At 36.7% G+C, this 12,147-nt stretch overlaps 1 protein-coding gene across 2 annotated transcripts in view; it reads left to right on the top strand.

Annotated features, from left to right (window-relative positions):
• The window catches only part of fam214a (family with sequence similarity 214 member A), a 63,017-nt gene that overhangs the window by 34,004 nt on the left and 16,866 nt on the right, over nucleotides 1-12,147 (top strand). For both annotated transcript variants that reach the window (XM_039770288.1, XM_039770287.1), the window contains exons 2-4: nucleotides 8,446-8,630; nucleotides 8,955-9,157; nucleotides 11,604-11,729. In XM_039770288.1, coding sequence (XP_039626222.1) covers nucleotides 8,446-8,630; nucleotides 8,955-9,157; nucleotides 11,604-11,729 — 514 coding nt within the window. The remainder of the gene's footprint in view (nucleotides 1-8,445; nucleotides 8,631-8,954; nucleotides 9,158-11,603; nucleotides 11,730-12,147) is intronic.

Genomic DNA, 12,147 nt, shown 5'->3' on the forward strand with positions numbered 1-12,147 from the left:
AAACTTAATTACACAATCTAATAAAAAATTAGTATGTATATGTGACACATTGCAAAAACAAACCACATCCATTTTTTTAGTGTGAATTTGAGCCAGTCCTGATCATGATCAATGAATTAACAGCAACCATTGGCTAAAACAAGTGCTTTCCCGAGGGCATATTTTGAAACACTTTTTTTTTTTTTTTTTACTGTCTTTTTGTTTGCGCTTTCCTCTTCAAACTAATGTGAGCCATTCCATGATCCAGGACACTCTGGATGGTACCAATTGTTAAGCAGCATGGGAACTATTGCAAAATAATGAGGATTTCAATGTCTGCACCTAAGCACCTTCAAAATTATCCCACTGATCATCAGCAAACCACATGTAGTGTATTCACATAAAAAGAAATGGGACCACATTTGAGAATTCTGGGGTCTCCCTTGCTGTATGTTCACAACTCTGGAGTATGTTCTCAGTAACAGCAACTTGAATTAAATAGTAAAAAGAAACTCTCGCCTTTCAAAATTGTAATGCTGCTCATATTAAATTGAATTGTTCCATCTGGGCCGAATGTGTTTTTTTTGCATAACCGTTAGATATAATTTTCAAATTGACCTTTTTTGACTGCAATGGAAAAAGCAATACATTTTTGTAATAACCTAACTTAATTTTGTTAGTAGGCAGCCTTATCTCCTTTGTTAATCATAGTTGTGGCAGTGTCATGGTTAATGGGATGCTTTTCAAGATACTGTTAAAGGCATCTTGTCAATAAGGTACCTGTAATATGTTTTGGAGCAGACCATTGGTTCCTGATGTTAGTAGAAAAAATGGGTTCTCCACAACAAAATCCTACCATAGAAGTAAGAAGGACATTGACCGGTTCGGGCCAGCTGTCGGCTCAGTAGACCTGAAGTAGATTGTTCATCTAGAGTGCAATTAAGTCTAGATTTAATTGCAGCAGTTTAGTCTAAAATTCATGTTGCAGAAGGTAAAGACCACATTACCCACATGTAGACTTTTTTTTCTAAGTTTTCATTGGAAGCCTTGAGCAAGGCTGATAACCTGCAGTTGCTCTGTCCTGCATATGATTTTAACCTACATCCAGTCCTGCAAGATTGCTACTCCAAAGAGGTTGGTTTTTTTTATTTTTTTTTTATTTTATTTTTTTTAAAAAAGACTGTTCCACTCCATGCTAACTAGTGTGGTGCGCAGCTGTGCTCGGGCCCTAATCTGGGATCCTGAGGTGGTTTGTCATATGGTGAGTGTAGCAAAACACTATATCAATGCATGCTCCCAATCTCTCTTTAGCAACACACCCTCTCTCGTGCTCTCTCTCGCCACAGTCACAATCCAGCAATTCTGTTATACCTCTCTACAACGTGCTACACCAAAGTCAGGCTGTGGGATGGGCTCTTGTATCTGTGAGAGCTTGTAGCCAATGAGCGTGTAACTGAAAGTACGGTACATACAGTACCCACAAACATTGGCAGATGCAAGACAAAGAAGGAATGCAGCTGTTTTGGGGACTGTAAATAAGAGAGTCTCGTCAAACATTTGAGCCAGCACAGATGTCTGTTTAAAATCTAATGTTTGAGTAGTAAAAAGGAAAACAAAAAAATGTGTCAAAATACTGTCTGCTTCACATTGATTGGCCGCTAAAATGAGCAATAACGTGCTATTTTGAGGGCAGAACATGAGATCTGGAACCATTCTTAAAGTTGAGGGAATCGTATAGTCAGTCACACCTTCTGATTTCTAATCCTAGAATATGGCTCCCTTGAAGGCTGTTGAGATTCAGCAACTGCAGTTAAGTTTAACAAGCTCTCTGACTAGTTGCCATATCAACTGCTGTAATGTGATACTGGCCCAAGTTTGTTCTGTCATAGTTGCAGAAGGATATTGCCACCCCATATTGAAGTGAAAGGAACACTTAAGCACCAGGCTCTTTCTTGACAGGACTGCCTCAAGTGAGTATGGTAATGGATGGACATGGGGATCATTACATTTATTTAAAGTATATATAAACAATATGAAATGTTTAATTCAAAGCAACACTACAACTCACAAAATGCAAATTTTTAGTACAGTAGTACTTGTTTTTGTCACTGTATCAGTGTATTTTATCAATGTGAAGTATGTGGTGTTAATGAAAGAAAAGATTTGCTTTGGTATTCAGAAAAGTTTGACCGCAACTGTATGTAGGTTCGTTTGTTGTGTGTTTTTTTTTTTTTTTTTTTTTTTTTTTGCAGTAAAACCTATGAAGATTAAGAGTAATGGATTGTGGAGTACGTACTTTGTATTCTTCAGACTTCAGTTAATCCGTATATAAATGACAGTGTTTACAGTCTACTGTACATTTGTGTTGGTAGGACTAACATGAAATAATATGGATTGGGCTAAGAGGGTGTTCATCATGGGTACAGTCCTGGTCACAATTATTGGCATCCTTTTATTTTAATTTTTATTTTATTTATTTATTTTTTTTATTGCATAACTTGCAGAATGTCTTCAGAAATGGATGGAAATGTACCAAATTTGTATCAGAATATTTTAAATGGATATCCAGAGTATGTTATTATTCAACATACATGTAGTAATTTCACAGGAGAAATGTGAAATATGACATGCACCCCTCCTTAATACATTTTTTTTTTTTTTTTTTTTTTGATTCCTGCGATACAGTCCAGGCTTCCGGTACTAGAGGTGGCAAAGCAGCCCAACAACATTGTGGATCCTCCACCAAGCTTAACTGTAGATAGGGTTTTTTGTTTCTCAACCCGTTGAATTCATTTTTCCCTTCATTTTGCCTTCTATGAACATATTGCTGGTGTGCATTGCCAAAAACCTGTAGTTTAGTGTAATTTGTCCACAAATCATTTTCCCAGAAGGGTTGTGGTTTGTCCAGGTACACACTCTGGCAAAGATCAGTCATCCCTTTTTAATGTATTTTCCTCCACTTGGTCTTAGCCCATAAAGCCCTTCTTGGTTTAGTGAACGTCATATGGTTACATGTCAATACCATGACTCCAGATTCTTCTTTAGATGTTTTATGTGGTGTGTTTTTTTTTTTTTTTTATAGTCCACACCAGCCTTTGAAGACTTCTCATCAATTTTTCTATTTCCTCCTTAACCGGGGATGTTTGAGAGTTCCGTGCCTAACGAGCGTAACGTTGTGCACTGTTGAAATGGGGATACCAAGGTCTTCTGATATGGCCTTATATTATAACCTTCATCAGCCTTGTGTTTGATAATAGCCTTTCTGATTTTTCTCCGAGAGCTCCCTTGTCTTCACCATTGTGAAAAAGTAGTGGGTAATATGATGCTTTTGAAATCACAAAAGTCATTATTAGTTAATGTGGGCACTAACGTTTTATCATAGGGGAGTCTAATTTATTCCAGATGAGCCAAATGTAATTTTTTTTTTCACATAGATATAAAGAAGTGCCAGTACCGGTGTCATGGCAATTGTATTGTTTATTAAAATTGTTGTTTCTTCATTTGCCATTCTGTACCAAACATGAATGTCTAGAGACAATAGCTTTTTCTCTAGATTTACTTAAACAACCCCCCCCCAGGAAATTTTCTACATGTTGTACTTGCATTTCATGTGTACCAATAATGGTGACCAGGGGCCACGTGTATACACGTGTGTGTGTGTGTGTGTGTGTATAGAGTTCGCAGTAAAACATGACGTACAAACAAAAGTGGAAATCTGCATACACACAAATTCAGATGCATAAAACCGTATGTAAGCCAACTTCCATGCACTTCAACTCCATAAATCCTGGTCAGTGTGAAATTGAATGCACGTAAATCCAAAATAAATAGCCCTTTACATTCAGCGTTTGAAAAAAGCAATTTTTTGTGGCTGAGGCAGTGGTCTGAGCAACAAAAGGGAATTGACGAAGTGACACTCGAATATTCAAGTTCAGAAAGTCGTACGGTGCCCTAAATTAAAGTGGTCACGTGTTAAAGTTGAGGTGCAAAGGTGTGTCGTAGCCCACCGTCCATGTCATACGGAAGCATATTGGGGCAAGAGAAAAGAAGAAAAATTGGGGACACTGAAGAAAAGGTGATATGTAGACTTTAATCTCAATTTCCACGTTAATCTCGTAGTCTATTTTGTTATTAAAGCTGAATGTCAAACTTCATCATAAAATCAATGTTTAATTTAAGAGTTTCTCAAATTCCATTGTAACTAAAGTAGGATGTTAAATGCTTTGGATTCTTTTTGTTCTACATGTGTGAATCACTACATGCTGCTTAAACAGTCTTTCTCTTTTGTAGACAGGAGTGCGTAGGCACTGATCGCTACACAGAGTACATTGCATTCATGATATTACAGCTCTCTGAAAATTTTAGAATAGTAGTATATCATTTTCATGATGAAATGCATTAATGCATGTGGTGGGGCACTGTGGCACAGTAGTAGCGATGAGCTGGTGCCCCATCCATGGATTGTTCCTGTCTCCCACAAAATGCATGCTGGGATACATGTGACACTGAAATGGAATAATTAAATGCAACAATACTGCCTCTGTCAAACGTACCAACCCCCAATTCCTATCCTTCTGCTGTCTTTATTCACGTAACCAATCACCACCCAATTACCACTTTAATAGTATAACCAGCTGTAAGCTTAGAACATCAATTCTTCAAAACTTTTATGCAACATTGAAAAATCTTCGTTATTCAGGTTTAATTATTCCATCAATCCAGGGTCACACCAGTTCTAGCAAGCATCAAGCGCAAGGCAGGAGCAATCTGTAAAGGGAGCCAGCTCATCGGTACCACTGCACCCTCAAGTGTTATAATTATTAACGGTAAACATTTAAATGAAGTTAACGATTTATCTGTAAAATTTAAAATGTATACTTTAATGGATTTCTTTATAAAAAATTTATCAAGTATATATCCTAGTATTATAGCAGCACACAGCTCCAAGGGGATAGCTCTTGGAAATCTAAATCAACTGAGAAGCCAGTCTCTCATCTGTAAATACAGACTCTCTTCAATTAAATTCAGTTGAATTCCTTTATTGTTATTGTCCAGTACAATGAGGTTCAATATGCAAATTCTACAAAAACTTATTTTCTTATAAAATGATAAAAAAATACAATACAAAATATATATGATATAAATGCTCGAGTACAATAAACGTACATACAGTGCATATAGTGCAAGTGATTCATAAACTGCCTCGGGTTGTTCAATGTTTTCAGTTTACAGTGAGGTAATTATAACTACAAGCAGTTGTATCTTTTTTTTTTTTTTTTTTATAGAAATAATAGAAGTATCTAAACTAGTGGGTTTGGGTTGTGTAGAAGGTGGTGAGCTTCTTTGAGTCGCTTCTAATCATTAAGTGGTTGGTTTATATGGGAGCAATTGTTCTCTCATCTGTTTTGTTAGAAGTGCATAGTAGTTGGCGAACACTTAATGGATTATCCTTAGTTAAGCAAAGGTTTTTAAACTGGTATATTAATAAAGGTTTTCTAACTTTACCATGTGTCTTTGGAGAGCGAGTCACTCAGATAGCTAGGCAAAAATCACGAAAACATTCAGGAAAGTGTCTGTGGGGAAACTTTAATATTCCAATTAGAAAGCACTTCAGCCAGTGAATAAACCAAGGTTCAAGTTCTTCTAAATACTTCTGTCTGTACTACTTTTTGTATCACTGTAGTTTTGTAAGAAAACAATGGTTTATCAGCAATACCGGAGAAAAGGCATGGAGAAGAATTGAAAGCTGTATTCCTGGCAGTGTTTTCAGAGCTTAAAGTTTAAAGATGTGCATGTTTTTCCTTTCTGATAACTATATACCAATTTGTTTTTCTTTACCATAAATCATATCTGCATGTGTTTTTTAAATGTCAATATGGGCACAAAGAATATCATGGAAGAATTGTACTTTTGTCTTTAACAATTAGGTTTGAAAAATGTGTCCACAGTTGCATGGTTAACATTATTAAAAGATTGTCCTTTTTGTACGTCTATCCTGCAGATTCTTGCATGGTTCCATTCCTGATAGTGTGTTCTGCAAATTCTTCGAAGGGATATGCCCATAATTATGCAAAGATTAAAATGGCAATTCTTTGTGTTTTTCATGAGTTTCCAAAACCTCAATTTATTTAAGGCAGTGAACGTTGGCATTTCAGGAGTTCTTTTTGAGTGTTTCACAGTTCTGCATATTTATTGTTAATTTGTAAAGTAGTGTTTGATTTTAGTCACTATGAAAAATGCTATAGTCAAAAAGTGTGACTTGTTTGTGTTTGCTGCGTGATTCTCTCCACAAATTTTTAGTAATATTTTTGTTTTTCAAATGAATTTCTGTCTATAAATGCCTACAAAGGTCAAATGTGTTCTTCAGGGGTAGTTTCTAAACAATAGAGCATTATTTCTACCTGTGAGAAGTAATTAGCCTTTAATTTTGCAATGTTGTTTACCCCAGCCACTTTATTTTTTTTGGTACTATTTTGTTAATTGTTCATTAGTCAGTCTTTCTCCAACCCCGCTATATCCTAACTACAGGGTCACGGGGGGTCTGTTGGAGCCAATTCCAGCCAACACAGGACGCAAGGCAGGAGCAAACCCAGGGCAGTGCGCCAGCCCACCGCAGTAATTGTTCATTATTAAATGTATATTCTGCTAGGACAGGATTGATTTGAAGTTCAGAATTAATTACTTGTATGATGTATTTTTTTTATACATTTTGGCATGCTCCATTTACAGTTTTTGGTCAAATTTCAGATTCACGTGTTTCCTTCCTTTATTTCTAACATTTAAGCAAGTAGTGAAAATTACTCTCTACATTTTCTGTTAGTACAGAGCCATCCATTATCCAACCCGTTATATCCTAACTACAGGGTCACGGGGGTCTGCTGGAGCCAATCCCAGCCAACACAGGGTGCAAGGCAGGAAACAAACCCAGGGCAGGGCGCCAACCCAGCGCAGTGTTAGTACAGAGCATAGATTAAAATAGAACTGGTTTGCAGTGAAATCTAGAAGCCATTCATTTGTCCCTTCATTTAAGCTGCTGATTCAGTGAGTTAAGTTGTGCTGAATGCTTGCGTATGAGTGCTTACAGATGAAAAAACGCTGGGTGTGTTGTGGCACTCACAGCAAATTGTGACTTCTTTATTACATCAGCTTTCTTTGGCTGCACTTTATATACATACTTGCTGTATCTCCTGTAAGTAAGCCTCTTGCTTTCACAGCTTGAAATAGCCTTTTGGTCTTGGGGGGATGAGTGGTGCCCTAAGTTTACCTTTAGTCTTCTAAACACCATTTTTTTTTAAATTTGTAATATAATTGTATTGCTTGTGTACATGAGTGAGAAATGTACACTAGTTATAAGAATTTTGAACTTTCAAGCCACTGGGCCTGTTTGTCCAATATTTTGTTTTAGGTCTTTTAGCTTTAAGTGTTTTTTTCATTCTTTACTTTGTTTCTGGTCTTCTCTGCAAAGTATTTTTAAACTGAACAGCTCTCAGCTGATCCTTGCATCAGATACATGGATCCTTTTAGGGTAGTATACTTTGGTTGGGGGATGGGTTAAGTCTCTGAAGCAGGATAGGCTTCAATCCATAATTTACTGGATCAGAACTTTTACAGTAAGTGAAAACATTCCTCATTCTGAAAGTCTTTTTGGAAGGCCCGCATTTTTGCATACTTTGCAATGTCACGCCTGATGAAACCTGATGAAATTTGTTGTGGTTGTTACATGTGTATCTAAAACCGTCCCCAGTAATATGAAGGGTCTTCCTCTTGACGTTGTGCCAGTTCAGCAGTCAAGTTCCCCTCTAAAATCTACTGCCCAGGCTGTAGTAGCCACAGCTGATGCAGGTTGCCATTTAAACCGTCTCCTGCTTATGGTCGTTTTTGTTTTCTAATTTCTTCCCTTACTTTATCCGTACATAATTGCACATTAGGGTTGATTTCCCCCAAAAGGAATGTAACAAGTATAACAACTCTTTAAAGCTGTGTGTGTCATTTTAAAATGTCTTAGTAATTTTAAGTTAAGATGTGGTTTGCTAATGACCTTACAAGCAGAAATGGCACTCAAGAGAAACTAAGAAAATAGTATTTAAGTATTTTTGTTTTGCGCTATGAATTAGGTGAATAGTTTCAGAAAAGTAATGAAGTATAAGAAATTAACATAATTAGTGTTCTACATGAGATTAAAGGTATTTCCATCTGATTACTATGTGGTTGTGTTGGGGTTTTGCCCCAGTACAATTTTTGATTTGTTCACTGATCTAATATGTGCTTGTTAATTACCTGTGGCGTAAAGGTTAAGGATTTGTACTTTGAAATTTTAAACCCTGAGGTTGTGATTTCATATCCCACTACTGACCCTGTGTGACCTAGTTGTGCTCCAGTTGGGGGGACAAAAATGTAACCAGTTGTATCTCAAATTTTGTTTGTTGCTTTGGTTTCCACCACAAGTTAATGTATTAAACATTTCAGATGCTGCAGAGGAATATTTTGAGTTTGATGCAGAGGAGTTCTTGGTTTTCCTGACACTGCTTATCACAGAAGGTCGAACACCCGAGTTCTCTGTTAAAGGTCGAACAGAAGGACTTCACTGCCCTCCAGCACAGTCGGGACAGCCAGTTAATAACAAGCATGAATGCAGTGATAAGCTTCCACAGGTATATTAACAAAGTAGATCCAAAATAAGGATGGATGACAATTTATGTGTTTTTAAGTTGATCTGTTTCTGTTCCTCTTGCATGAAAAGGAATAATAAGACAGCCACAGAATGTGGGGTGTAGTAGGGAAGTAAATTATTGAATTTGAGAATTGGTGAGTTAATTTGTACGTTGCACTCTTCTGTTTTTTAAAAAAAAAAAATTCTAAATAGGGTTAATCTAATATCACACCAATTTCAGTTCAAGTAGTGTTTTAATTATCCGAATTTTTCTGTATGTTGTATTTCGGTTTAAATTTTTTTTTTTTTTATGCTTCCATAAAAGTGCCGTCAAGCTAGAAGGACAAGGTCTGAAGTGGTGCTGCTTTGGAGAAATAATATTCCAATCATGGTTGAGGTGATGGTACTGCCAGATTGTTGCTACAGTGATGAATATCCATCCACAGATGGAAATGACCTGCACGATCCTGCCATCAAACAAGATGCTTTATTACTAGAAAGATGGACGTTGCAACCAGTTCCTAGACAGTACGTTGATATAATTAAGTTAAATTTTTCTTTTTAAAAATATGTATACTTTTGCTCATTACTAAGATGCCCCAATCTAATCTTTATTGGCCTAGTGCTAAGAATCGTCTGTATATTACCAATGAGTCGCATTTGAAATCATCAAATTTTAATCTGTAATAAATGAGAATGTATGCATAGAACGTGCAGTCATGGAGGGTCAGAGGTTAGTGTACTGGATTAAAATTGTTGGATTGTTTTACATAGAGGTTTACACTTTCTCTTGTATCCCGGATTATATCTGCCTTGTGCCCAGTGTTGATAGGAGGTTTTTTATCCCCCATGATACTATCTAGTGAAACTTAAGGTTGCTCCATGAAGAAGTGTTGGTGAGATCATCAGGGGGCACTTAATCCCAGCGTTTTTTGTGTGGATCCCATTGCCCCAGTGCAGTGACAGGATCTCAGTGCTGTGGAAAGTCACCATCCTTCAGATGAGACATAAAACAGAGGTCCTAAATCTATGGAGGAATATTTCGGACAAAATTTAAATAAATGTACAAATAAAAGTACTGTGAAATGTGAACATAAATAAATGTGTCATGAAATGAGTGCCTAAATAAATAAATGTCATGAAATGAGAGCATAAATAAATAAATGTGTCACAAAATGTGTGTTGTTGCTTTATTTAATTTTGTCCATAACATTCCTCCAAACCATCATGAAATACGACTTGAAATAAAGCTAACTTTCACTCGTCAAAGTTGAGGGTGGGCTCTAACACACCCTCTAGTTATTGATTGGTGAATCGATAGCACAAGAATTAGAAAAATGGTTACTACTGCCGATGTAATGGATTCTGCCGAAGATATGTATTTCAGAGAGAGAATTGAAGAAATTGCAATGTTACAATGTTTGCCACTGATCAGAGTTGTAAAGTTGTTTGAAAAAGTAGCTGCGAATATGCACCTGACTTTATACTCTTAAAACAAGGGTCAAATACTCGGTTCAGAATATTAGTTGGCGCTGCTTTGGGCATTCCCTGTTAAAGTACCTAAACTAAGACAGCCGTATATCAAACTGGCTCATTCGCCTTTGTGATTGTCTTCCCCGATACACCATATAGATCTGTAATCGGTCGTAATTTTGAACAGCATAAGCGAAGGTGTTCTATTGACTCAGCTGGAATGTCAAAGGATGGACTTCCACAGCAGGGAACTGCGTCACCTGAACTGGAGTGTAGTCGAGTCCCTTCCACCAGTTCTTCGATATTTTCAAAAATAGTTTCATCTATATCGGAGTCTAAAAGGGCTGCCAACATTGCAGTTTCTTCCTATAAATCTTCAATTCTCTCTCTGAAATACGTAATATCGGCAGTAGTAAGCATTTTTCTAATTCTTGTGCTATCGATTCACCAATCAATAACTAGAGGGTGTGTTAGAGCACACCCTCTCAACTTTGACGAGTGAAAGTGACAGTTTTATTTCAAGTCATATTTCATGATGGTTTGGAGGAATGTTACGGACAAAATTAAATGGGCAACAAAAAAACATTTTGTGACTTATTTATTTATGCTCATTTCATGCTGCGTTTGTTTATTTATGCTCACATTTCCCAGTACTTTTATTTATTTGCGCATTTATTTAATTTTGTCCGAAATATTCCTCCATATAAATCTCTGTGGTCATTAAAAATCCCTGAGCATCTCTCAAAAAGAGTAGGGTTTATCTTTGGTTTGTTGCTAATTTGATCACCATGGCTTCATCCATTCTGCCCCCCAATTTTTAGCGCTCTTTCTCAACCCTTCACCACTTTATAGCTAATGTGTGGTGAGCATAATGGTGCAGGAATGTCTGCTGTTGCATCTTCGATTGGGTGTTGTGCATTGGTGGTGGTTCAAGTAGTTTCCCCCTGCCTGTGTGCTTTGAGTAGTGAGAATAGCGCAATGTAAATGTATTTTTAATTATAGCCAGAAGGGAAATAAACTTAGAAGGTTTGTTTAAAAAATGTCCGCTGGCATTTTCAGTCATATTGTGGCTCTGAGTAGTGCAATTTCTTTTGCTGTGTTGCTAAGGTTTAAGCTAGTAACCACTTCAAGAATCGAAGTCAAATTTCTTTGCATTGTAAGTGATGCCTAGGCTGTGACCAAGTGAATAATTAGGCATGGTTACATATTGGGTGGGGGGGAGGACAGTTCTGCATTTAACATATTTCTGTCTGATTGTGGAAGTTGGCAGAATGTATATTTTGATATGTTTTGTACCAAACTTTTGTTTGTTAATGGTAACGGGTCCTCTTTATACCTTTTATTCATTAATAATTAACTGCATTAAGCTGGCAGAGGAAAACTTTTAGAATTTGGTTAACAGCCCAGTTGCTATGAAAGTCAAAGAAGTATTTAAAATGTTGTAAATGCATTTTTTATTAAGGTAATGTGCCATTGTTTTTTGTTTCTTTTACTTGAGTAGAAGTGGAGATCGTTTCATTGAGGAAAAGACTCTGCTGCTGGCCGTTCGCTCTTTTGTGTTTTTCTCTCAGTTGAGTGCATGGCTCAGTGCATCGCATGGAGTTGTTCCTAGGAATATACTTTACAGGTATGTAAAAATGGAGAATTAGTTTCACACAGTACACTCAGCTCAATGTATACATAATTTGTATTTATCTACTGCAGATTAATCAGTGTTTTTCCTCCATTGGTAAACAAAACTGACAGTTCTACTTGTAATTCCAAATATGCTTATGGTTAATGTTCCTTACTAGGTTGATAATGGTTATTTAAAGCAGGGGTCACCAACTCTGGTCCTGGAGGACCACCATGGCTGCAGGTTTTCATTCTATCCTTTTTTTTTTTTTTATAAATGAGTGCCCTGTTTGTGCTGCTAATTAACTTCTTGTGAATTCATTTTAACTGAATTGATTTTATATATATATATAGAGAGAGAGAGAGAGATATAGATATAGATTTGTTCCCCTGAATTGCTTCATTTCCTTAAATGGCACCCAAACAAATAT

The sequence above is a fragment of the Polypterus senegalus genome, chromosome 12 (genome assembly GCF_016835505.1).
Source record: "Polypterus senegalus isolate Bchr_013 chromosome 12, ASM1683550v1, whole genome shotgun sequence".
Taxonomy (NCBI): domain Eukaryota; kingdom Metazoa; phylum Chordata; class Cladistia; order Polypteriformes; family Polypteridae; genus Polypterus; species Polypterus senegalus.